At 45.0% G+C, this 27107-nt stretch overlaps 2 protein-coding genes across 2 annotated transcripts in view; both read left to right on the forward strand.

Moving 5' to 3' along the window:
- The first annotated feature begins 5415 nt into the window (after window positions 1-5415).
- Window positions 5416-27107, forward strand: part of Slc7a6 (solute carrier family 7 member 6) — a 29039-nt gene continuing 7347 nt past the window's right edge. Inside the window, exons 1-5 of the mRNA XM_057753301.1 lie at window positions 5416-5542; window positions 14539-15098; window positions 23009-23134; window positions 26058-26202; window positions 26842-26965. Coding sequence (XP_057609284.1) covers window positions 14576-15098; window positions 23009-23134; window positions 26058-26202; window positions 26842-26965 — 918 coding nt within the window. The 5' untranslated portion in view covers window positions 5416-5542; window positions 14539-14575. The remainder of the gene's footprint in view (window positions 5543-14538; window positions 15099-23008; window positions 23135-26057; window positions 26203-26841; window positions 26966-27107) is intronic.
- The window catches only part of Prmt7 (protein arginine methyltransferase 7), an 86925-nt gene continuing 65239 nt past the window's right edge, over window positions 5422-27107 (forward strand). Inside the window, exon 1 of the mRNA XM_057753297.1 lies at window positions 5422-5542. The gene's annotated coding sequence lies outside the window, so the exon portion shown is untranslated. The remainder of the gene's footprint in view (window positions 5543-27107) is intronic.

The raw sequence follows: 27107 nt of genomic DNA on the forward strand, positions 1-27107 counted from the left end.
TCAGACTAGACGCCAGGTGTTAATATACTCTGGGGTCACTAGAGGGCGGTCTAAGCCTCACTGTACCAGGTATAATGGATGCAGTGTTGGCCAGACCTGGGAGGAAGGGGTGGTCAGGAAAGGGTGAATGAGGTGAGGACATACAAGCCCAGCTGGGGCAGTGCCCTAAGGGAAAAGCTGGTAACATGAAAAGAAGTCGGCCCTACTCACATGACACCTACTCACCCGCCCGTGCCATCTCCTGTGATGACCTTGTAGCCGGCTCATTCAGTTCTTAGCCCTACTGGAACCTTAATTTCAGAGGCAGAGAAGCACTCCACCAGCAGCAGACGATTTCCCTTTCTTCTTTTGACCTTCCTGAGTCTCAGCTTCCTTATCTGATCTGTGAGGATAAATATATCCTGCAGGGATGCGCCTGTATAACAAGAATGCCTACGTTGGAAAACCTCTCGTCCTGTGTCTTATACGTGGTGAGCGTTCAGCTGGTGAGCTTTTACATGGGAATCGGAGACAGCAGAGCCAGAGATCTAGATGAAAGTCGGCACGATTCTCTATGCAGCTATTGCGAGGACAAGTGGGTGGGCTGTCACTGAATGGAGCGTTGACTCAGAGAGGCTTGGGGAACTGATTCCAGAAGTAAAGGGTCATGTGCAACTGACTTAAATCTATATAGCCTCACGTACACGTCCAGAGGTGTGTAAGGCTGTAAGGGAATTCAGCCGCTGCCCAGGCTGCGATACTTAGAGCACACACACACCCCCTACAGGCACTGTTTCCTTGTCTGTGGATCTCTGTGTAACAGTGTTTCTCACATGGGGTAGGGAGTTTACATCAAAGGAGTATTGGTGGCCTCCTATCCTGCTCCCACCCCCTACCCTGCCTCTAGCCTGGGAATCAGAGGGGTTGAATCCAGGCTTATGCTGGGAAGCCTTCCTTGTCCTTAGCGTGGTATAAGAAACCGACCGCCTATTGATGTCCTGTTTGTAGACATTCTGCCACTATTTCTTGGGGCCGGAGCCTGAACTCTCCTCAGAGTCCCTGCTATGCTGTTGTCTGTCTGTGTTGTCCATGGTGTTGATGACTTTTAATAAGCTCCATTCAGCCAGCAATCCATTTCAGGGCCCTCTTGAACTTGCATCAGAGACCTTTCAAGGGTTCTAAGCAGAGGGTGGCACCAGCAAGGGTTCCTCAAGGACTGTCATCCGATAGGTGTTAAGTCTCAACGAAACATGGGACAAAGGGCTGAGGTGCCTGTTGACATCAAATTGGACGCTGACTGCAGACTTTCCTAGAACCTGTTACCACCCAATCAGTCCTGGCATTTTAGCATTTCTCGTCACCCCCCCCCCCCCCCATGTCCCTTACGCTAAATCTTTCCAGCCCCTGGGCTTGTTTCACTTCCCTCCGCTTCTCTATATAAACTCAGCCATTTTGGCTTATGTGTCTCTTGTTCTTCTCTTGGCCTTTTAGTCCTCTCTCCTCTCTTTTTTACTCTCTCCACTCCCTCTTCTTTTGTGACCCTGTCTGGTCTATTCTGCTGGCCATATTCATTCTGGAATCTTCCAGGTGCTTCTGGTGATGGCTTTCCTCTCATCTACAATAAAAACCTCTTCAACCATACCTAGGAGTGGTCATGTCCTCATTTTCATTCATCAGGCAGAAGGAAGGAAAGTTTTTTTTTTCGTTTGAAGATCTATTTATGTATTTTCTGTATATTGAGTGTTCTGTTTGCACATACTTCTGCACACCAGAAGTGAGCATCAGATCCCATGATAGATGGTTGTGAGACACATGTGGTTGCTGGGAATTGACTCAGAATCTCTGGAAGAGCAGCCAGTGCTCTTAGCCTCTGAGCCATCTTTCCAGCCCAGTCATTACAAATTTTGCACTTAGTAGGTAGAATAACCGGATCACGTTACAAAGTTTTCCACTTTGTAGAATTTCACAATCAATTTATAAAACAAACATGCAAACAATCCACCAAGCTCATGATATTTTAAGTGCTTTTGGGTGGGGTACGGAGTGCACGTGGCAGGTGCTGCAGGTTGGACTCTGAGGCAGCTGGCCGGGGATTGGCATGCAGACCTGGGCAGAGAGTTCAGATGCTAACTACACATTTCCAGAGTCTCCCACTGAGTGGATGTGAGTGAGGGTTTGAGTGTCTGACCCAGGACATCTGGCTAGAAGAAACGACTGGGAAGCAGTGTGTGGTATCATGGACAAGAAGATCATGGTTACCATATTTTGGGGTACAGCCTGTTCCCCAGCAAACTAGGTTTAGCGACACAACTCAATAAAATGATAAATGGAGACAAATTAATAGTGGAAAGCAGAAGATTCACTCAGTGTGAATAAAAGATCTGTTTTTGTTCTCTTATGTTTTTGCCTGCCTGCCTGCATGTGTACCACACACGTGCCTGTCGGATCCCAAAGAACTGGGGTTACAGGTGTTTAGAGGCACCACGTGGGTGCTGGGAATAGAACTCCCTCCAGTGAACTCAGTTACTGAGCCATCCCTTCTGCCATACAGGATAGGGTTTAAATCTTAAAATTCCAAGTCTCTCTTTGAAGGTCATCTGACCAGTTGTAAATTTTTCTCCACGAGAAAAGAGCATCCTCCTTTGGATGCTCCAACCACTTCTTCTTCAAGAAGGACATTCCAGCCGGGCGGTGGTGGCGCACGCCTTTAATCCCAGCACTCGAGAGGCAGAAGCAGGCGGATCTCTGTGAGTTCGAGACCAGCCTGGTCTACAAGAGCTAGTTCCAGGACAGGCTCCAAAACCACAGAGAAACCCTGTCTCGAAAAACCAAAAAAAAAAAAAAAAAAAAGGACATTCCTGGAGGAAATAATGACTTCTTGGGTCTTGGGTCCTATTTTTTAAAAAAGTCTGATAGCCTAAGAGGAGAGCACAGCTGTCTCTTTAGAATGTATTTTTTATTCCTGCCAGCCAGGTCGGTTAGAGAGTGCAGTGGAATATAAAATCACGGCTGAGTCTGAGCGCCAGCCCTACTAAAGAAAAAGATAACTTAAAAGGAGATAGAGAAGGAGCGACCAGAGGGAGAGGAGACGGGTAGGAGGCTGTGGCTTCCCCAAGAGGGTTGTCAGCAGGGTCGGGCGATACCAGGACAAAGCCCTGGGGTGGCTAAGGGAGCAAGAAGTGGTCGAAGAGAATCTGAGCTGACCGGCAGAGCACAGGTCCCGAATGTGCCTTTCTTTCTTCCTGGATTCCACAGGCTGAAGGCCGGCCGTCAAACGGCGAGGCGGTCTAGAGGTCTTTGTGTGAACTGTCTGAGGTCTCATTGGGTATGGAGTCCCCAACAAAGGCCGAGAAGGAAACGGAGTGTGGGGACCCTCGAGAGCTCCACGCCGCAGCATCCCCACGGGCTTCAAGTGACTGCGTGCGGAGTCCGGGAGTGGCCATCCCAGGGGTGGGCGACCGGACTCGAGTCACAGTCCGTGGGGGCCCCCGGCGCGGCCCGCGGATCGCCTAGGGCCCCGGCGCGCTCTGGTGCCCGGAAGCAACGCCGCCTGGGGGCCCCCCGCTCCGAGCCGGGTCCCCAGGCGGCGCGCGCTGTCGCGATCCGGTGCGAGTGACGTGGCGTAGGCGGGGCTTGAGCGGCGGCGGCGGCGGCGCGACCGAGCATCCTGGCAGCGCCGGGGCACCGGGAGCTAACTGGCGGGGGCGAGGAGGTGAGGGGCTGGCTCCGGTTCGGCCCGGGGCTGGTTCCGTTTCGGTCCGGGACGTCTCGTGTGCAGTCGAGCGCTCTGCTTGGCCGCCGTCGCCGCGTGCTGGATGCGGGCCGGAAACCGCGTGGGGCGGAGGGCGCGGGAGAGACGCCGCGGCTGAGAGGAGGACGCCGGGAGCGTGGAGCCCTGAGTGGACGGTGGTGTGAGGAAGACGCACGCGCAGCCAGCGAGCGAGCGGGCGTGTGCGTGCGTGTGTGTGCGTGCGTGAGAGAGAGAGACCCTGGATGGTTTTGTGAGTGTGCAAGACTCTAAGTATGAGGGTGTCTGTGTGTGAAAGAGAAAACTGCGAAGCAGAGAGTGTAACGGAGACCCAGTGTGCGTGACGGAAAAATCCCAGAGTGTGAGGAGGAAAACTGTGGGCGTGAGGGCGCCTCGAGAGTGTGCGACACTGAGTGTGAGAGGGACTGGCTCCTTCGCAGTCCGTGGCCGTGTGAGGGATCCCCTGGAGCAGAGACTGCGAGGGAGAGGCTGTTGTGCGGGAGCCCGCGAGTGTGAGGAGGGCAGAGACAGCTGGGCGGTGTGCGAATGCCGGAATGCAGCTTCTTGGCGCTGTTGAAACCTCTGACTCGTGTTGGGACTCAGAGTGCTGAGGGATTGGCGGTCGGGAACACGGTGCTCTCGCCGGGGCACTTCTGAGTCTCTCGAGTTTGTCATCTCCCTTGACCATCTCATGTCACAAATGTCCAGAAATATTTGTGAAACATTCTGAAAATTCTGTGCTGAGCACTAAGTCCAAAGGCTTGTCCCCGTGTTGTGTAATGGGCCAGTATAAATAGAAATCAACATCTAATTTAACAAGTCTTGGGGAACCAGTCGTAAACACGGGGCTTACTGTAAATGAGGGGAAAACCGCTCAGGCTTGGGCAGCTGACCTAACCCGCTGTGTAGCAGGATGCTCAGCTGTTTGGCGCCTGATTTCTGAGAGCTGCTCCGGGATTTGAAGACTTAGCAGGAGCAGACTTGAAGGTGTTGCTTTCTGAGATCAATTTTTTTTTTTTTTTTTTAAACCTCTTTACCTGGTGAGGCCCTTCAGGTAGCTGCCCAGGCTTCGTACTTTGTTAAGGCTCCACTGTGGTTTCACACAGACAGCTTTTGCTTCCCGCCTTTGGTCTTAGGCTGTTTAGTTGAGTTATATTTGGTTTTCCTTCCTTAGCAAATGTAAAGAAAAGTCACAACCCTAATGGGGATATAGGACCTCCGACAGTACTTGCATACTATATTTAGATCTCTGGGTTTCATCCCTAGTTCCTCCTCAAAAAAAGGAAGACAGGAAGACCAACAAAGACAGAAAGAAAACCTTGAGAAGCTGATTTTTTTTCCTTCACCCTCTTTCTTTATTTATCTGGATTTTTTTTAATGTGGCTGATCTTGGAGTATTTCGATAGAGGAATTTTCTGACTTTTATGCATTCTTGCTGTAATCTCTAGAATGTGGAGATGTTTCTACAACATGATGCTTTTAGGACCTGGGACTCTAGAGCAATAGATCCCTAGTGACTTGATGATCAGGGTAGTCTCTGACACCAAATGTGTGTCAGTCATACCCTTTATGTGGGAGAGGAAATAATGGGCGTGTAAAATTTAGATTTTACAGGAGGAAATACTCTGATGCTTTCTGTAAGTTAATATTTTTTGATAAGTAACTAAGAACTTATTCTTTGTTACAGAGATTGAATGACCAAAACAGAGAAGACGAATTAGCCCTTGCTGTAAGCACTTATTTTCTTCTTGGTACCTGACTGCTTTGTGGAGAAATAACTTAAGAAAGCGTGGATCCTTATTGATTTCGTGACAGGTGAATATTACCACTCTGTTCTTTGTTTTTCTTTTCTTTCTCTCTCTCTCTTTTTTTTTGGGGGTAATCTGTGAAAAGGAGCCTGTAGCTATTTGCATACTTTGTAACTATGATGCTAATAAAAAGGCTTAAGAGGCCAGCCTGGTCTACAAAGAGGGTTCCAGGACAGCCAGGACGACACAGAGAAACCCTGTCTCCAAAAACAAAACAAAAATCATAGTGCTATAAAACATCATAACACATGTAACTTGTTTTGTAAATGAATTATGTGTTTATGTCTTTTTTTTTTTCAACACATGGTTTCAGTGTTGCCTAGGCTGGCCTCAAACTGTAAATGAGAGAACTTTTAACCTCTTAAGTGCTGGTATTATAGGTCTGAACTACAGTGCCTACCTCTATTTTATGTTTTTTGTTTGTTTGTTTTTTGGTTTTAGTGTTGTTTTTTTTTTTTGTTTTGTTTGTTTTGTTTTGTTTTGAGACAGGGTTTCTCTGTGTTCCCCTGACTATCCTGGAACTCACTCTGTAGAACAGGTTGGCCTCAAACTCACTGAAAACTGCCTGCCTCTGCCTCCTAAATGCTGGGATTAAAGGCATGGTGGCTTGGCAGAACTATGAGTATCTTAGCCATTGTGATTGGGAGGTAAATTGTATCTCAGTTACTTGATATTCTTCATAAGACAATAAACATCATTTTTGTTACTTGAAAAAAAAAGTTAAAATAAATATATCTACAACTTTCTTTGTGATTGCATCTTTATATGATTTACCTTTTTCTTAAAAATTGCATATGATAATTTTCTTGTTAAATTTTTGGGTTCTAGTAAACTCCTTTCCACCTGCTGCAGGGTTCTGGAGAATAGGATGAATCCTGCTAGAAACTGCTGTGTTTTTTCCACTTTTCATATCAGTGCTGGGGATTGAATCCAGGATCTCAAGCCCTGCTAAATACACACTCTCCCCATTGAGTCTCACCCTCAGCCCAAGGATGTGTGTTTTGATTTTAGAGATGTCAGCATCTTAGAGATTGAGACTAGTAACTATGTATGATCTATACTGATTTATTTTAACTACTGTATAAGATTTGACAGCGAATCCCAGCTATAGAGAAACACTGTCTCAAAACCAAAAAAAAAAAAAAAAAAAAAAAAGATTTGGTAGAATTTTGATAACCCACTTCTTTTTCCTTTTCTTTCTTTCTTTCTTTCTTTTTTTTTTTTGAAGACAAGGTTTTCCTGTGTAGCTTTGGACCCTGTCCTGGAACTAGATCTTGTAGACCAGGCTGGCCTTGAACTCACAGAGATCTACCTGTCTCTGCCTCCTGAGTGCTGGAATTAAAGGCATGTACCACCACTGCCTGGCTAATAGCCTATTTCTTTTCTTTTTTTTTTTTTTTTTTAAATATTTATTTATTCATTATGTATACAATATTCTGTCTGTGTTATGCCTGCAGGCCAGAAGAGGGCACCAGACCCCATTACAGATGGTTGTGAGCCACCATGTGGTTGCTGGGAATTGAACTCAGGACCTTTGGAAGAGCAGGCAATGCTCTTAACCTCTGAGCCATCTCTCCAGCCCTAGCCTATTTCTAATACCAGGCTTAATGTTGGCTTAAGATGGACCCCTTATGCCAGCAGTTTCCATCGCATTGTTTCAGAGGTTCTACAGATCTCTGTGGGGAATGGGATAGGCAATACCTGTCACATAGGTATGGGGTCCTTTTTTGGGCATCTGTGGTACTGTGGGACTGATTAAATGCAAATGAATTAAAAACTTTTTTGTTATTATTTATATTCCTTCATCAGCTTTTATCTGAAAAGCACAATGACAGAGAATGTCTGTTCTAAATACTGCATTCTAGGGCAGCTTGGCTTCTGATTGAGAGTGAGGCACTGTCTCAAAAGGAAAAAACAACCCATATATGTTTATGTGTATGTATTTTTGTTTAAAAAAAAACAGCTTTAACAAAAGCATCTTTTTGCTTTGTTTTACTTATGTGTGCTTTTTAAATTCCATTTATTTTTTATGCGTATGTGAGTGTGGGCACACAAGAGCCATGGAATGCATTTATAGGTCAGAGGACAACTTTAGGGAGCTGGCTTTCATCTTCCACCTTGTTGAGGCAAAGTCTCTCTTGCTGATTGCTACTGTTAGCTTACTCCAGGCTATCCGGCCCACAAGCTTCCTGCGGCTTGCCTGTCTCAGCCTTCCCTCTGGCCATCCAGTGCTGAGATTACCGATGTGCATCAGGCCTTTTCATGAGTTCCAGGGATTGAACTTGGTTCGTAAGGTTTGTGCAAGTGCCGTTTACTTGCTAAGCCATTTTTCTGGGCTCATAATTACTTAGCACTGTTTTATGTGCATTGGTGTGAAGATGATAGTTCCCTGGAACTGGAGTTACAGACAGTTGAAAGCTGCCATGTGGGTGCTGGGAGTTGAACCTTGGTCCTCTGGAAGAACAGCCAGTGCTCTTAACTGCTGAGCCATCTCTCCAGTGCTTGCTCTCTCTCTCTCCCTCCCTCCCTCCCTCCCTCCCTCCCTCCCTCCCTCCCTCCCTCCCTCCCTCCCTCCCTCCCTCCCTCCCTCCCTCCCTCCCTCTCTCTCTCTCTCTCTCTCTCTCTCTCTCTCTCTCTCTCTCTCCTTTTGGTTTTTTGAGACATGATTTCTCTGTAGCTTTGGAGCCTGTCCTGGCACTTGCTCTGTAGACCACACTAGTCTTGAATTCACAGAGATCCACTTGCCTCTGCCTGCTGAGTGCTGGGATTAAAGGCATGCACTGCCACTACCCAGCTTTTTCTTTCTTTCTTGAAACAGGCTTTCTTGTAACCTAGGTTAAAGTCTTGTGTAGCCTAGGCTGGCCTTGAACTCTGATAAATAGTGGCAAGTAAACTGTTTTGATTATGTTGCCTTAACTTGTTGAGAGCTCCTCAGATTATAGACATGGGCATCTGTACTGGCTTTATGTGATACTGGAGAACAAACCCAGGGCTTTGTGTGTACTAGGCAAATACTCTAGCAGCAGAGCTATATCCCTGCCTGTCTGGGTTCTTTTGTTCCTTTTCTCAGTAACTTATTTATGTCTTCATAGTTAGAGTGATTTCCTATAGTTTGCATATTGAGATTTCCTTTGTAGTCAATCTAACACTATTAACAGCATCTTTTACTTGGTGTATTTAGATAATTTATATTAAATATAGTTATATAACTTGCTTAAAGCCCGTTATTTTTGATAGACTTGATGCATACCTCTAGTCCCAGGGCTCAGTACTCCTCTGAGGCCAGTCTGGTGTATAGACATATGCCATCACACTCAGCTCTCTACTGTTGGAGGCCAGCCTGGTGTATAGACACACACCATCACACTCAGCTCTCTACTGTTGGCCTGTTACTTATACATCTTTAATATTTTTTAATTGTTGCCCTAATTTTATAGTGTAAATCTTTTATTACTGGCCTCCAGGGGATAGGGCCATAATTATATGTCTGGCAAGTTCTCTACCACTGAGCTATACTTTAGCCTCATGAGTCTTTAATTACAGTCTACCCTTAAATAAGATTTTCCTTCACTATAATGTAAAAACTTTATACAGTATTCTTTCAATTTTTGCCTCCTATTCTTTATGATAGTATTGTCAGGCATTTTTTTTTCCCTTTGTGCTATAAACCCATGCTACATTTCTGCAGTTTTTGCTTCTGGCTTCATTTATAGCCTAAAAAAGTTTAAAATAGTCTCCCTCCCCTTACTTACTTCAGACTATTGTTCTACAGCTTTTATTGTCCTACAGCGTTTATATATTTTACCGTTTTATTTTCTCTATTCTGACTCATGATTTTCTACATTTGTTCCTCTTATTGTTGAGTTTAGAGCCTTTTAATCTACTAATCACAGTTATTTTAGTCTCACTTTTTGGCAGGCCTAGGATTGAACCCGGGGTCTGATGTAAGCACTCAGCCACTGAACTATATTCCCAAACTCACTGTAGTCACTGTATGTGTTTCTTTTTGTGTGCATATGTGTGTGTGTGTGCGTGTGTGTGTGTGTAAGTAAGTTAGTGGTCACCTTGTGGGGTTTTTTGAGAGAGTGTGTGTTAAATACTGGCTGACCTGGTACTCACAGAGGTCCTCCTGCTTCTGCCTCCTGAGTGCTGGCATGTGCTACTAACCACTATGCCTAACCACCTTGTGTTTTTGAGAAAGTACCTCATGATTATTAGGAAGCACTGAGCTGTCTCCTCAGTACCCCCCACCCCTTCAATTTCAATTTTTGTTCTATCTATCTATCTATCTATCTATCTATCTATCTATCTATCTATCTATCTATCTTTGGTTCTTCGAGACAGGGTTTCTCTATGTAGCTTTGGAGCCTGTCTTGGAACTCACTCTGTAGACCACGCTGGTCTCAAACTCAAAGAGGTATGCCTACTCCTGCCTCCTATGTGCTGGGATTAAAATTGTGCATCACCACTACCGCCTGAAATAAATTTTCTATTTATTTTGGTTTTTCGAGACAGGGTTTCTCTGTGGTTTTGGAGCCTGTCCTGGAACTAGCTCTTGTAGACCAGACTGGCCTCGAACTCACAGAGATCCTCCTGTCTCTGCCTCCCAAGTGCTGAGTTTAAAGGTGTGAGCTACCACCACTCGGCTCGAAAATGTGTTATTTTTCTTGTTGTTTTTTTTTCTTTCCTTATTTATAATTTGTTAGTCATTGCCATAGTTTGTAGAACAGGAGAAATTTATTCTGAAAAATAGGTATGACTCTTTTGCAAGGTTGTTGGTAGAAGAGTTTGAACCAATTATAGAATTGTGTTGGGTTTTGTTGTTGCTATGGTGCCTTGGGTAACCTTACCTTCACATTCCTCTGGTGTTTCTTTGTGCTTGGGGTTGGTTTGCTTTCCTACGGGAAAGACTTTTTTTCAAAGTGTATTTTCTATTCTCAACTTTAGCCCTTCTTAGTGTACAGTTTGCTATACTCTGGGTATTGTACTGCCATTGCTTTTTCCTGGGTGCAAACTCTTAGTGGAAATGGGAAGCAGGGAGGTTCTCTCCTTGCCCTGGTGCAGCCTCAGTTTCCTTGTGTCTGGGTGGGATTGATCTTTCTGGGTTATTTTGCCTGACACAGAGGTTATACTTCTCAGTGGTTTTTACCAGAATTTCCTGTCCCCTTCTCAAACACAAAAATTTTCTTTCTTCTTTTTTTTTTGCTGTTACTTTTTCCTCTTTTGGTTTTTGAGACTGTGTACAAATTGTCTTCTAATCTTTCTCAAGAATCTGACCTAATTTTATCACCTCCTCTTCATTTTCAAATTTTTTTATTACATTTATATATATTTGTGTGTGTGCATGCATGCATGTGTGTAAAGGTCAAAGACAACTTGTGGAAGGTGGATCTCTCTACCATGTGGGTTGTGGGGGTCCAATTCAGGTCATCAGGCTTGGTGACAAGTGTCTTTAACCACTGAGCCATCTCTCTGACCCAGGCCTTTATATTTTATTGAGCAGTTTTATATTGTTTAGTGTAATACTCACAGAAGGTCAGTGAGGCTTTTGGGAAGAACAGCTGAAGGTCAGAGAATATTGAGGTACAGCTAGCTGGTGAATTCTGGTTTTTGACTGTGGAATTTCTGGTCTCAATTCTTTCGTGTTTCCATGCTGCCTTATCATACTGTTGTTTTGTTCTGAGGACATGATCCATGCCCTTATTGACTCTGTTCACTGCTGTGTCTTTACATGTAATCCTAGCGGATGAGGTGCTTGGCTGGTTTCTAGAGGAATGTGAAGTGGGAGTTAGATTTAGAGGAAAGGTAAGGAATGGCCTTGGGGTTTTGTAGCCAAGCAAGGCAGGAATTTAGCCATCTGTCCTCAGGGAGTTTGCTGTAGTTATTTCACAGTTTTGCTCTTGTGTTAAAATAAGATAGGGGTTTTAATTCCCTTAGCTAAGGACAGGCTCATAGTGGTAATTGCATTTGGTTATTGAGTGAAGAAAAGAGCTTTCTTCTTAGCTGAGAGAGAGGAGTCCTTCCTAAACTAATTCAGCAATTCTAGGCAAGAGGTGTTCTGGGGCTGTGACTGATTGTAGCACATTCTTCCAGAGCAAGCCAATGGGGAGTTTGTCTAGTGTGTCAGACCCATTGAATAAAGCCACATCAGACACACGAGTGCCAAGCTGTACAGGTACACAAGGGATACCTGGTAACCATCACTCTCTCTAAGTTCCCTCACCTAAAGAAAGAAAAAGCATGGGGCTGAAGGACAGAACAAAAATAAAACAAAACGTCTATACCAGAGCCTGGCTTCACAGGGCTAAAGCAAAGGAACCCAAGGTCATTTGAGTATGAGAATCCTGGGAAAAAGAGAAAACTCATACCTCCACAGACCCCACTCAAAACTCTTGTTTTACTTGTCCCAATCATTCCAAGAGTCTGGACCTAGGCCCAAGCTAAAAAACTTGTCTGGGGCATGAGAAGAGTGGAGCCAGGCTACCTCTACTCTAATAAGCCCAGACTTTGAGAACTGCGCTCTATGCAGGTTCCCTATGCAAGCATGTGGAAGCATATTTGTTTCACATGAATGTCAAGTGAGTCCAGGTTTCCACGGGAACAAATCCAGCAAACAGCCAGGAGTCCATGCTCATGTAACAATGAGGTACAAAGAGACCTTCGGGGTCTAAATACTCAACATACAGACAGGCAGAAAAGCCTGGCCCTAGAGCTACTCCAGTGTCCTCTACTCCACCCAGTCCCTTTCCCCCAGATCAACTCTTCCTGTTTCCCTTTAAAAAAAAAAAAAAAAAAAAGCAACCCTACCAGGGATTCACGAAACATGGCTTAACAAGATACCATAAAACTGGGCACAAATCCTTTTATCACAGCTAAACATGGCAACCAAGTAGGAAGAAAATGGTCCCAAGAGCAGGCAAAAGAGTCAGAGACACCCCCCACTCCTGTTGTTGGGAGTCCCACAAGTCACTAAGCCACACAACCATAACATGCAGGGGACCTAGCTCAGACCCATACAGGGTCTGTGTTTGTCACTTCAGTCTGTGACCCCTATGGCCTGTGTTCTCCTGTTGTCCTCGAACTCTCTGGCTCCTACAGTCCCTCCTCCTGTTCTTCAGGGTTCCCTGGCTCTGCCTAGTATTTGCCTGTGGGTCTGCATCTGCTCCCATTGGCTGCTGGACGATGCCTTTCTGACAGTTGGGCTATGCACCTGTCTACGAGTATCATCTATTCTGACCTTTAGAAGTTATCCTGTGACCTTTAAGGAATGGTTCCTAGATGGCAATTTTATGGCCTACTACATTCCTTTTCCCAAAGGTGAGGTAGGATTATTGTTTCTGACCTGTGATTAGCACAGGAATTAAGGAAGGGAGGCCAGCTTGGATAGAGTCAGGAGATTGCCTGTCTTCTTCTTCTTCTTTTTTTTTTTTTTCTTTCTTTTTCGAGACAGGGTTTCTCTGTGGTTTTGGAGCTTGTCCTGGAACTAGCTCTTGTAGACCAGCCTGGTCTCGAACTCACAGAGATCCGCCTGCCTCTGCCTCCCAAGTGCTGGGATTAAAGGCGTGCGCCACCGCCCGGCTGCCTGTCTTCTTTTGACATAGCCTTCTTAGATAAGACAGTAGAATCTACTCTCTCGGGTTGGTCCAAAGGGAATGAATGTGTATACACATGCCATCTCATCATGATGCTTTCCAGTGCTGGGTCTGTAACTAAGGAGGCTGTGACTTTGGGTAGGTGACAAAACTCCTAGAAATTGTTTTGGGAGAATCACTTTGTAGCATAGATTGTGGTAAGGAGCACGCTGAAGAGGAAGTGAATAAGCCAGTGGCAAGTTAGCTCCAAGTTAGGGTGCCCCTGGGTGTCCCTTTCCCCTTCTCTCTTATAATCTTGTAATCTCTTAGATTCTTTTTAATTTTTAATGTACATTGGGGTTTTGCCTACATGTTTTCTGTGTGAGGATGTCAGATACTTTGGAACTGAAGTTACAGTTGTGAGCTGCCATGTGGGTGCTGGGAATTGAACCCGTGTCCTTTGGAAGAGCAGCCAGTGCTGGTAACCGCTGAGTCAGCTCTTCAGCCCCATCTCTTCGATTGTTGAGAAAAGAAAGGTATTGAATCAGTAAGTGATAATGTGGAGAGTAAGGTTACACATGATTCTATGTGTTTTCAGGAAGGTCTCTGAAATCATGGTTTGCTTTCTTTCTTTCTTTTTGTTTGTTTGTTTTGGTTTTTGAGACAGGGTTTCTCTGTGTAGTCCTGGCTGTCCTGGAACTTACTCTGTAGATCAGGCTGGCCTCGAACTCAGATATCTGCTTGCCTCTGCCACCCTGGTGCTGGGATTAAAGGTGTGCACCACCATGTGGAATTTAGAGTCTTCCTGCCTCAATCTTCTGAATGCTGGGATTACATTTGTGTGTCACCACACAAAGCTATATTAATGATGATATACTCTCTCTTAGCATCTTCTTAACCCTTCCATGTAACTGCATATCTTTCCACATCTGGTTGAATGCCTGTAGAAATGCCTATTTATGGAATTGGAGAGATGATGACTCAGCACTTAAAGAGCACCAAGTTCAATTCCCAGCACCCACATGTCAGTTCACAACTGTCTGTAACTCTAGTTCCAGAGGATCTGATCCGGCGTCCTCACACAGATATACTAAGGCAAAACTTCAATGTACATTACACCTTTAATCCCAGCACTCGGGAGGCAGAGGCAGGCAGATCTCTGTGAGTTTGAAGCCAGCCTGGTCTACAAGAGCTAGTTCCAGGAAAGAAATTCTTCCTTGAATGAATGAATGAATGAATGAATAAATAAATAAATAAATAAGTCACCTCCAGTTGCTTGTATCTTAAACCGAGACAAGCCTGTTGTGTTTTGTGTGTTGCATGTTCTACCTAAGCAGGTGGTGGGCAGGGAAATTGTCTGCCTGGCAAATGTTGACTAAGCCAGAGTCACTAGCTCCTGCTCTAGACATGACACCCTTGTTTTCTTTGCTAGGCCACAGTAAAACACAGGTGTACAGGAACCATTTACCATGGAAGCCAGGGAACTTGGGAGTCCCATACCCACCTACCATCTTCTCCCCAAGGCCAACCAGCACACTGTAAAAGAAGATGCCAGCTCACCATCTCAAGGGTCTCCAGAGACTATGCAGCTGAAGAAGGAGATCTCCTTGCTGAATGGGGTCAGCCTGGTGGTGGGCAACATGATTGGCTCAGGGATCTTCGTCTCACCCAAGGGTGTTCTAAAATATACTGCTTCCTATGGGTTGTCACTAATTGTGTGGGCCATTGGTGGGCTCTTTTCTGTTGTGGGTGCCCTTTGTTATGCAGAACTGGGAACCACTATCACCAAGTCAGGGGCCAGTTATGCTTATATTCTAGAGGCCTTTGGGGGCTTCATTGCCTTTATCCGTCTGTGGGTCTCACTGCTAATTGTTGAGCCCACCAGTCAGGCCATCATCGCCATCACCTTCGCCAACTATATCATCAAGCCCTCCTTCCCCACCTGTGATCCTCCATATTTGGCCTGTCGTCTTCTTGCTGCTGCCTGCATATGTAAGTATGGGGGTGAGGCAAGGGGCATACGTGGAGGTGTGGGTGCTATATTACTTGTATGATTACTGAAACCTGAATGTCATATTTTGCTCTTTGGGGAGGAGGGAAGGTGTGAGGTCTCATACCTTTTGAAAAAATAATCTCATCACTTATTTGGTTCTGAGAGCTAAGTAAACAAAGGATGGGAATGGGAGAAGTTTGAATCTGTTCATGGTGTTTGGGCCTTGGGTTTCTCTTATTCTTAGCTGTCCCGTATTTCTGTTCTTTGCTCTATGTGACAGGTTGATACATGTCTTGTGTTTTTTTGAGAGTGTCAGGTGTTTTGAAAGGTGTCAACATCACTGTTTGTAACTTATCTCAGGGAACAAGTCAGAGCTAAGGCCTTGTGCTCTCAGCTTTTCTTAGAAACTAGTTTTCAATGAGGAAATAGGCTTTTCTAGATGATGGGGTCCCAACTCCCACAGGACACCCTCTTTCCTGCCACTGCTGCTCTTGATGGCCTGTTGTAAACAGCGGGCACCATACCAAATGGCCTTTTCCCATTGGTGTTTCAGATTTCTTTCTTTTTTTTTTTTTTTTCTTGGTTTTTCAAAACAGGGTTTCTCTGTGGTTTTGGAGCCTGTCCTGGAACTAGCTCTGTAGACCAGGCTGGTCTCGAACTCACAGAGATCCGCCTGCCTCTGCCTCCCGAGTGCTGGGATTAAAGGCATGCTCCACCACCGCCCGGCTGTTTCAGATTTCTTTACACTGACTTTGTAAACAACCTCTGCCTGCTGCCACTGCACAGAGTGTCAGAGATTCCAGGGTCCCTGTTTATTTTCTTTTCTTTTAGGAGTGGAGAAAAGGATATTCAGTGTGAAACATGGAAACGAGAGGAGATTGCTGTGGATTTACCCAGAGCTAGTGCTTTGGCTAGCATAGAATCTTGTGTTTCTTAACGCTGTGCTGCCAGAAGTACTTAATTATATTCTGTTCTTTATCTCTGCTTGCAAAAACTTTGGCTGTGTATATAACTTAATGACAATCTTTTTTGTTAGTTTTGTTTTGTTTTTCGAGACAGGGTTTTATTTATTTATTTATTATGTATACAATATTCTGTCTGCGTGTATGCCTGAAGGCCAGAAGAGGGCACCAGGCCTTATTACAGATGCTTGCGAGCCACCATGTGGTTGCTGGGAATTGAACTCAGGACCTTTGGAAGCGCAGGCAATGCTCTTAATCACCGAGCCATCTCTCCAGACGCCTCCCTAAAATTTTTGACACATAGAAAGAAGATTATTTTTCACTTGCTAGCCTCCCACCCTCTGTTATGATTCTTCCCACGATTTCTTGGGCTTGGAAAACCCATCACCATACCAAAAATTTATCGTGTTTGATTGCAGGAGTGGCATCACCTCTTTGAAATATAGACCATGGGGTTTCTGGTGCTTTTTCACTCACAGTGTATTTTTACCCAGATTTCTTAGGACTAGTATTATGAGCTCTCTTTCCTAGAAACTCAGATATTCCCAGAATTCAGATCTGAGGGAAGGAATCTGTTAGAAGGAAGGCCAAGTCTGAAAACCATGTTGCATTCTAACCAATGAGGCTTAGGTCATAGACTCAGACTTTAAACAGAGCTTGGATGTGGTAGAAGGGGGACTGTTTGGCATGACACTGAGAGCAACATGGATGGTCTCGGGGGCATAGGTTATGAAAACGAAAGCTCTGCCCTGGATCCTACATGAGGCCTTAGATAGGTTGGAGAATGAAGTTTGGAAAGGAAGACATAGAAAGGTCTACCTTGTTGGTTGAAAATTGAGACATTAGCTGGGCGGTGGTGGCGCACGCCTTTAATCCCAGCACTTGGGAGGCAGAGGCAGGTGGATCTCTGTGAGTTCGAGGCCAGCTTGGTCTACAAGAGCTAGTTTCAGGCTCCAAAACCACAGAGAAACCCTGTCTCAAAAAACCAAAAAAAAAAAAAAAAAAAAAGAGACATTAGAGGAGTAGTCCACCTGTCCACCTTGTTGGGAGATTGCACAAAGGCCAGAGCGATGGCTCAGCCATTGAGAACACTTAATGCTTACTGTTTGTTCTTCCAGAGGACTTGAGTTCAGTTCCAACTCCCTCCATCCGGTGGCTCAGTAACTCCAACTCCAAGGGTAACCAGTGCCTCTGGCCTCAGTGGTTACCCACACTCAAGTGCGCATAACCCACATGTAGGCATACATATTTGCATAATTAAATGATAAAAATAAGTATTTTAAAGTTTTATTTAAAATTTTTCAGATAAGGTCTCATTGTGTAACTCTGAGAGCCCTAGAACTCCCTATGTAAACCACATGGACCTTGAACTCAAAGAAATCTGCTTGTCTCTGCCTCCCAAGTGTAGGTATTAAAAGCATGCACCATTATACCTAGCTTTAGGTGTCTTTTTCTTTTTCTTTTTTTGGTTTCTTCGATACAGGGTTTCTCTATGTAACAGCCCTAGCTGTACTGGAACTAGCAGTTTTCTGTTTCCTCTTACTTTTATTTTTCAGTTTTGTTTTTTTTTAATGAGTGCTCCGCACACATGCCTGCATGCCAGAAGAGGGCATCAGATCTCATTACTTATTATAGATGGTTGTGAACTACCATATGGTTGCTGGGAATTGAACTCAGGACCTCTGGAAGAGCAGCCAGTTCTCTTAATCACAGAGCCATCTTTCCAGCCTCCTCCACTTACTTTATATCCAGACTTTGTTGCCTTTCTCATTTATAGTGCCTTTTTTTTTTTTTTTTTTTTTTTTGAGATAGGGTCTTGCTTTGTAGCCCTGACTGGCCTAGAATTCACTATGTAGACCAGACTGGCCTGAACATCATAAGAATCTGCCTGCCTCTGCCTTTTAGTGCTGGTATTAAAGGTGTATACTTCTTTCTTGGCCACGTATTCATTTTTTTAAAGATTGTTTTGCCTTTGTGTGTGTGGGGAGGGGTTTTTTGTGTGTGTACGTGTGTAAGTGTGCCACATGTATGCGGAGCCCACAGAAACCAGAAGAGGGTGTTGGATCCCCTGGAGCCAGTGGTACAGGCAGTTCTAAGTTGCTCAGCATACATGTTGAGAACCAAATTCAGGCTCTGTGGAAGGGCAGCAAGCCCTGCTGTGCCATCTCTCCAGCCCTCACATTTGTATTGTTTTGTTGACCTCTGAAGGTGTGGCCCCTGAAATTGTTGCAGCCTCATCCACTGCCTTTCCATCTACACCCCACTGCATTCTCATGCTACAGTTTGTGGTGGTGATGGTGAGATTTCCGGTTGTCTTACTTATTACCCTAAAGCAGTGCTTCTCAGTGGGAGGTTAGTTTGGCTCAAAGATGTCATTTGGCAGTATCTGGAGACATTTTTTGGGATATAATTATTGGGAAGCAGTGCTTCTGTTATCTGTTGGTAGAGGCAAGGAGTGGTGTTGAACATGCTACCAAACAGGATATAGTCTTACTGGCCCAAAATGTCGGTAGTGCTGCCTAAGGGTCTGTCAATGGAAACAGGGTCAAAAGAGAGCAGACGTGAGGGTTTGAGTTGTAGCACTAGAGTCTGAGTACCTGGCCTCCAGACTCAGCTGGATGGGGCTGGGCGATCTTGGAAGCATAAGGGGTGTGGGTCTATGGTGAAATTTTGTTTACTAATTAGAAGCAGGCAAGTAGTCAAGGGACTTGGCTTCTGCTTGATAGACTTGTGTTCTTTGGCAGGACTGAGAGTATGAGGCAAGCTCGGTGCCTGGGGCCAGCCTCTAAGGATCTATTCTGTCTTGGTATTCCTGTGCCTGATTCCCTGAGAGGGAGTGGGGGCATTCCCAAGGCACTTGACTCACTTCATCCCACTGGCCTGCAGTTTCTGGCAAATGTGCTGGCGCTCATTAACTACTTTTGTTGAGTAAGAAGCATATGTGCTTGGTGAATAAATGTAAAAGACTGAATCATAGTAAGAGGCTCCCTTGCTCCAGCTCGTTAGTCTTTTCTCAGTCAGCTTTACTGACCAGGTGCTTTGTGCCTGCTCAGCTGGCTGTTGGAATGGGTCCTGCAGGACTTCCTGAGGCATGCCTTCACTCATCCTGCTAATACAGTCATGACTCTCCCTTCACTGCGGGCTGTATTTACTTGTGTATAGAAAGGGCCACACCTGCAGGAAGACTGGAGAGGGTAGGGGTGGGGAGGAGCAAGACTGAGACAAGTGCCTGGCACTTGGGCCGAGGTTGTGAAGCATACCCAGTGAGTCCAGCTGGGCTTTTGTGCCTCCTATGGTGTTCAGTTTTCAGTCTCTCCCTTGTTCCCGTTTCTTTGTCTCTTGTCTCTGTCTTTTCTGTCCACTTCTGTGCATTTCCTAGTGTTCCAGTCTTTTTCTCACAAGTTCAGGCCTTCTGATTTTGTGTTCCTGCTTTCTTCCTTTGCGTGTGGTTTATGTTCTGCTGTTAGGGTTTCTATGGCCTTTGACTTGGTGTAGTTCTAGACTCTCAGAGTACCCTGTTGCTGTTAGATAGACTCACTCTTCCGGTATTCTGGGAGGGATAATTTATAAGGCCGGCTTGCATCCATTGTTTGGCATTTCTGATAAGGAGAGAGAGTAAGTTCTAAGAAGGAGATGGACAAGTACCCCAAAATGTGCTTATTGTATTAGTGCCTGTGGTTTACTGGTGACTATTAACTATGTATGTTAGCTGATCCAGGCTTAGCCCAAGAGAGAATTTTGATCAGCAGTTGGTCCCTGTGAAGATTTTTCAGTAGCATACATTCCTTTGGGGGTATCCCTCTCTCAACAGCCCCAATTACATATAATTACTTCATTATGTGTCCACCTTAGATGTCTGACTGGTGAGCACATGTACTATTTGGCAGCATTTTCCCCCTTGAGACTGGGTTTCTCAGGATAGCCCTGGCTGTCCCTTGAACTCACTCTGTAGACCAGGCTGACCTCAGACTCAGAGATCCGCCTGCTTCTGCTTCCTGAGTGCTGGGATTAAAGATGTGTGCCACCAAACCCAGCTATTTTTAAAAAATATTTATTTTTATTTTATGTGTGTGTTTGTTAGCAAAGAAGAGGACATCAGTTCTCTTAAAACTAGAGTTACAGGTGGTTGTGAGTCACCAATTAGGTGCAGGAAATTGAACCCAGGTTCTCTGGAAGAGCAGCTAGTGCTCTTAACCTCCAAGCCAACTCTTCAGCCCTATTTAGCAGCATATTAAGTGAAGCTCCTAAGACACCATGGAGGCTATTCTGTAACATATGGTCATTTTTTATAGCTGGCCCTGGACACTCTTCTTTTCAGTGGAGAATTGCCCAAGGGAATTGGCTGTTAGCTTGCCTCCAGCCAGGGTTCATCAGCTCCCTTCGTTGCTGGACAAGAGCTTTAGACACACTGTAAGCTTGTTGTCCTCTGAGAGTTTGTGGTCTCTCAGAAAGAAGACTGAGATACCTTAGGGAACCACCTCCTGGAATCAGGGCTGTAGCATTTGATACTGAACTATTGTGAAGTGGGAATGAAAGCGAGAGGGATCTTGGGCTGGTCTGCCCAGTATATTTGGGAAAGATTTTCAGAGGGAGTAAGGGCTGAGCTAGACCTTGAAAGTAGATCTTAGTGATGGCTGTGGCAAGAGGGAGAAACGTTTTGTGTGTGCATTTGGCATAAGTAAGGGAGAGTCCACCTAAAAGAAAAATAGGTGGGAGTATGTGCAAGAGGTTGAAAGAATGGGCTGTAAGACTTTATTTAAAAAAGCATTTAATTGGGAGCTTGCTTTCAGAGGAATAGTACATTATCATCATGGTAGGGGTATTGTGGTACTGCACTCATGGTGTTAGAATAGTAGTTGAGAGCTACATTCTAATCCACAGGCAGAGAAAGACTCTGGGCCTGGCTTGAGCTTTTGAAACCTCAAAACCCACCCCCAGTGACAGTCTCCCTCCAACAAGGCCACACGTCTCAATCCTAGTACTCCCTGGTGACTAAGCATTTAAATATATGAGCCTAGGGGTGATGTTTGCACTCAAACTACCACAAGGTATATATTTAGATTTTTGCTCTGTTTTTGTAAGCTTGGACAGTACTTAGAAGTGTCACTATGTTCCTTGTAGAAGACCTCGGACCTTGGATGATTATTCTCATGTTCTCCCCTAGATCAGAGCTGTCCTTTATGTTCAGGAACAGAGTTCTCTCTGTGGGTTAAGCCTCAGCCAGGTAGCAGTTCACAGCCATCAGTAATTTACAGGGTTTAGATGGTACTGAGGTATGTTAGCATGGAGCTTAAAGGGAGCTGGGATGACATGGCCCTAAGAAGCTCTGAGGAAGGCTCAACTCTCCAAAGGATTCACTGACAATTGGCAGGTGTGCTTCGGAATGGGCTCAGGAAGATCATTTGAACTTGGGAGTGCAAGCCTCTCTCCGCCTTAGTTTCCTCATAGATGAGTGCCAGATACCTGCTGCGGGGAGGTTGTTTCAGGTCCCAAAGAGGGGTAAATTGGGATGGCTGCCAGCAGAATTTAATTGAGAAAAAGACTACACCTTTTGTTTTCTATAGTTGCACATAATAGTAAACAGGAGACAAGGTGCTGGGTTGTGGATTGAGATCAAGAGTTGAGGAGTCTAGCATTGATCTTGACTATAGGCACCAGTCACGTTAATGGCACAAGTCTCTCTCTCTCTCTCTCTCTCTCTCTCTCTCTCTCTCTCTCTCTCTCTCTCTCTCTCTCTCTCTCTCACACACACACACACACACACACACACACACACGCACACACGCAGAGAGAGAGAGAGAGAGAGAGAGAGAGAGAACACTAGAATGTATCTGTATGTGTTATAAAAAGCAAAATAAAATATAATGGCATGGCCACAAACAAGAGCCTCTTGCTAGAGATAAGAAGAATGACTACTTTATCAAGTAGGAACTTTTCCTCAAGCTCCTGAGAGAATGGAGACCCTATCTAAGTGCCTGACCTTGGGAAAAGGACTTCTGGGGAGCAGACCCTATACTACAATTTTTTAGTCTTACTGTGTGGGTCTGTCCCCTCACAATGCTCCCAGAAGAGAAGGTCCGGATGTCTTACTCTTTTTTCATTATACTTTACCGTTCTGATTTCTCTATATTAACTGAACTTTTTGCCCTTAATGACCTCAGGCTCTGGATCTGAACTGTAGGTATTTCATCCTTGGGATCAGGTGTGCCTAGTAAATCTCTTAATTTTACTGTTTGATTGTAATTTGGAGGGTACATTGGAATTCCTGGTTCCAAGGTGGCGGAGATTTTTTTTCCCAAAGAATTATTTTGTTTAGAAAGACTGCCATAGTACACACTTTTAACCTTTACACAAAATTTCCCAAAGTGAAAGACATTAATATTGAAAATCATTAAAAATAAATGTAAAAAGGTGCTGGAGAAATGTGGTCTGCAATGTCTAAATGCTGAAGCTTTGTCAAGCAGGAGTGGTCACCATGCAGTCCACATCATACAAGTGGGGAACAGACATCTGTATTTGGGGATTTGTCAGAATTGATAGTGAGGATGCCTCTGAAATTGTCAAGTATATAACAGTCACAGGTATAAGACATTAGATGATCATCAGTATTCAAATTTACATTATTTGTTAATGTTTTTTTCTGGAATCTGGCTGGAAAAGAGTGGGTAGAGTGAGGCTAATGAAGTGAGGCCAGCCATTCTTGGTGCTGGGAAACACCCGAGCAGTGGTTCTGGCATTAGAACATATTGTGTCCTGCATGCCCTAGTATCTTTGGATATAGTGTAGGGCATTCATAGGTGCTGCTCCTCCTGCTTACCTGTTCTAGTTCTCACGGACCCGTTGTTCCTCTAACTTAGGCAGGGAGGGCAGAAAAATGCTTTCTGTAGAGAGGTTGGGGTTGTGTGCTCAGCTCAAGCCTACCAGTGACACTGTGATTTTCCTTCTAGGTCTGCTGACATTTGTGAACTGTGCCTATGTCAAGTGGGGCACACGAGTACAAGACACATTCACATATGCCAAGGTTGTGGCACTCATTGCCATCATTGTCATGGGCCTTGTTAAACTGTGCCAGGGTAAGAGGGGCTGAGGTGGGAAGAAGGGCACATGTCTCCTGGAGCCTCTTAAGCTCCCTGAGGAGGATATGGGACTTAGCTAGCTTCATCTCTTAGCATATATTGAATATATTATAGAGTATTGTCAGTGAAGTAAGAGGTGGTTATGAATCTCTTCCTGGGCTTTATCAGCCAGTCAGGTCTGGCCAACTGGACATATCAAATGCCAGGTTCTCCTCAGGGGCTTCTTTGGAAAAAGCATTGCAGGAAGCTAGCAAAGATCCTAGGAGTTCTTGAAAGTTGGAGTATAATTGGGTTACTCATATGAGTCATTTAGGGGGATGGTTGTAGTCTGTAATTACCAAGTAGTGAGTGGGAAAACTTGACTTTACTGGAGGGGCCAATAGGGGAAGGGTTATTTTGTAGTGTTTTACTGTTCATCTGTAATTGAATTAAGGAATCTTTCAAAGCCAGCTCTTTTTTTTTTTTTTTTTTTTTTTTTTTGGGTTTTTCGAGACAGGGTTTCTCTGTGGTTTTGGAGCCTGTCCTGGAACTAGCTCTTGTAGACCAGGCTGGCCTCGAACTCACAGAGATCCGCCTGCCTCTGCCTCCCGAGTGCTGGGATTAAAGGCGTGCGCCACCACCGCCCGGCCAAAGCCAGCTCTTGACAAAATGTCAGAATGTTGTAAAATGGCATTGCCTTACCTATGTTGGCCTTTCTTTTCTCTTTTTTTCTTGAGACAGGGTTTCTTTTCTTTACTTTTTTGTTTGTTTGTTTTGTTTTTTAAGACAGGGCTTCTCTGTAGCTTTGGAACGTGTCTAGGAACTAGCTCTTGTAGACCAGACTGGCCTCGAACTCACAGAGATCCGCCTGCCTCTGCCTCCCGAGTGCTGGAATTAAAGGCATGAGCCACCACTGCCCAGCTGAGACAGGTTTTTTTGTGTAACAGCCTTGGCTGTCCAGGAATTCCCTTTGTAGATCACGCTGGCTTCAAACTCAGAGATCGCCTACCTCTGCCTTCCAAGTGCTAGGCTTAAAGGTGTGTGCTACTACCACCTGGCTCTTTTTAATTTTTTCTTAATTTTTTTCTATGGATGTAACCAGGACCTTTTGCATACTGTGTTAACACTCTACTACTCAGCAACATACCTAGTCCACTTATTTATTTATAAGACATTTTAAAAAAAGACATTATAAGATAATGTTTTGAAATATATTTTGGGTTGTCCTGTAATTTACCACATAGCCCAGTGGCCTTGAATGTTTGATTCTCTTGCTGTACCTTTTCCAAGTGCTGGGAAAAGATATGTACTACCATGTCCAGCTATAACTTAGCTCTTGAGAGCTTTTCATTTTAGGGTCAGAACAGACTGAGGCTAATGGGCTTCCCAGAATATCCTGAAAGGTCTTTTACCGAAGGATATCCTCCGTACTTAGCAGCCAATTCCCTTTTCTTTATCATTCCCAAACATAGCTATATTTGCAGTCACCTGGGGAGCTGAGCCCGTCATCTCAGACCTATTGATTTGAAATTGAAAATTAAAGAAGTTTTTATGTGTGCATGGTCCTGAGGATCAGAGACCCAGGTCTACATGTATATTAGATAAGTCCAGCCCAAAGACATGCTTTTATGAAGTGCCCAGGTAGCCCAGGAAACCTGCTGAGCAACTACAGTAAGGCATCTAGATGTCTTTGAGATCTCAGGAATATCTAGAGTAAAATTGGGCTATTGAGTAATTTTTCCTCCAAAATGTGTGCCTTCGAGAACCACTGCTGTGTGCGTAACTGATACCCCTGGAAGCTCTTACTGCACACCTACATCTTTTGCCACATTGAGATCTGGGTATAGGCTTTCTTTTTAATATTTTTTTCTTTTTTTTTTTTTTTTTTCTGTCCCTCCCAAGATAGGGTTTTTCTGTTTAACAGCCCTTGGCTCTCATGAAACTAGTTTTTTAGACAAGTCTGGCCTTAAATTTAGAGATCCACTGACCTTTGCCTCCCAAGTGCTGGGATTAAATCCGTGTGCCACCACTGCCTGGCCTTTTTAATATTTTTTACTTTGTGTGTGTTTGTGTTTATGCCATGTGTGTGGGTCCTGTGGAGGCTAAAAGAGGGGTCAGATCTTCTTGGAGCTGGAGTTATGAAGTGTCAGCCACTGAGCCTTCTTTCTACCCCTAAGTCTCGCCTTTCTGCTGGGGTGATGACAAGCACCATAGAAGGCTTACTCTTGTAAAAACTCCATGTTGTCTGGATGTCTGTCCTGAGCAGCTAGGCAGGCTTTCAAGTTGGCAGTCTTCAGAGGCCTCTAGGGAGGAGGACAGTTGCTTTGGCTTGGGTTGGAGTGCTGAAGGGTGGGGTTGGCCCAGTAAGAGATAAGAAGACCTCAGTTACTCTACAGCCTCAGATTCCGAGCCTTATACAACCATACCACACCTACTGCAAATAGAGTGATGGAGTCTTCTCCAAGAGGCTGATAACCCACAAGTCCAAACTGTACATTGATCTGAGCTAAGAGCACCTGCTGGAAGGTTCTTGTCAGTAGAAATTACTGCTTTGTGTAAAATGACTAGTGAAGTCAAAATAGGAAGAACTGAGGTCCCTTGCAGGAAATGGACATTCATTATGGTCTTGGAAGAAGCGTTTCTCAGAGTGCAGCCAGGAATGCTTTTGTTTTCTTGATATCATATAGTTTTACTAAAGAAAACTTAACCTGAGGGAGTAGTTGGGGTGGTGAGGTGCAGAGAGTTTCTGATTGTTGTTGTTTTGGTATTAAATGATGTTTTTTTTTGTTTTTTGTTTTTTCTTCCCCTGTCCTGTTTGTTTTTGCCTTTTTTCCCTCTTATTTGTTTCATCTTTTTAATTCTCCCTCTGAATCCTTTATCTTCTCCATATTCCTCCCCTCTCTTCCTTTCACCTGGTCTCCCACCCACTTCTGCCCCACAGGACACACTGAGCACTTTGAGAATGCCTTTGAGGGTTCCTCGTGGGATGTGGGAAACCTCTCTCTTGCCCTCTACTCTGCCCTCTTCTCTTACTCAGGTTGGGACACCCTTAATTTTGTAACAGAAGAGATCAAAAACCCAGAAAGGTAAAGGCGAGATCACATTCTCCATCTTGGCTGGAACTCCTGCTGATGATGGGCACAATTGCCCTCTTCTCGTACCTCCTCCCTCTGTCTCATTCCCTCTTCCTCTTCCAGATCCCCTTCTCCAGTGAGGAGGCATTGGGGGCTAGGATGGGAGTGAGCGAATGTGGGAAAGCCCTTGGCTGTCACCCCCCTGTTCCATTGGAGATCACCAAAGGTCCTTCCTGTAGGAGGTGTTAGTGGGCAGCGGTAGACCCAGCTAAGGCTGAGGTGGCAGGACTTTGCCCGGTGGTAGTGAGACTGCAGCCTGAGCCTACCAGGTCCCCAGTCTAGTTTCTAGTTCCCAGAGTATATTGCTCCTGCATTTATCCTGAGATCACAGATGCAAGAATGTAATAAAGCCATATGTGACTCATTGAACCTAATCTGGTAGGATAAACTAATCACATGCCCCCTTTCAGGGAAAGTACCCAGGAGCATGGGAAGCAGACCTGCCCCAGGGCATGTGGGGGAGAGGAGCCCATCTCAAAGACCTGGCAGCAGTGAACTGTTAAATGTTAGGAAATTGCAGTGGGTGCTGGATGAGTTTTCATTCTCAGGGGAGGTTGGTTCTAGGTAGTCCTATTCCACTTGTCCTCACAGAAATTTGCCCTTGGCCATTGGGATTTCTATGCCAATTGTGACACTCATCTACATCCTGACAAACGTGGCCTATTATACAGTGCTGAAAATTCAGGATGTCCATGACAGTGACGCTGTGGCTGTGGTGAGTCTCTTGGGTGGGAGGGTGGGGTCCTCACTTGCCCCTCCTCCCCATTTCCTGAGAATCACATGGTGCTTCACTCCTGGATGGCCCAGTCCTTTTCTACAGCAACTGCAGCTCTCCATTGTGAGGGACTGGTCTGCAG

This window comes from Chionomys nivalis, chromosome 21 (assembly GCF_950005125.1).
Source record: "Chionomys nivalis chromosome 21, mChiNiv1.1, whole genome shotgun sequence".
Classification (NCBI taxonomy): Eukaryota; Metazoa; Chordata; class Mammalia; order Rodentia; family Cricetidae; genus Chionomys; species Chionomys nivalis.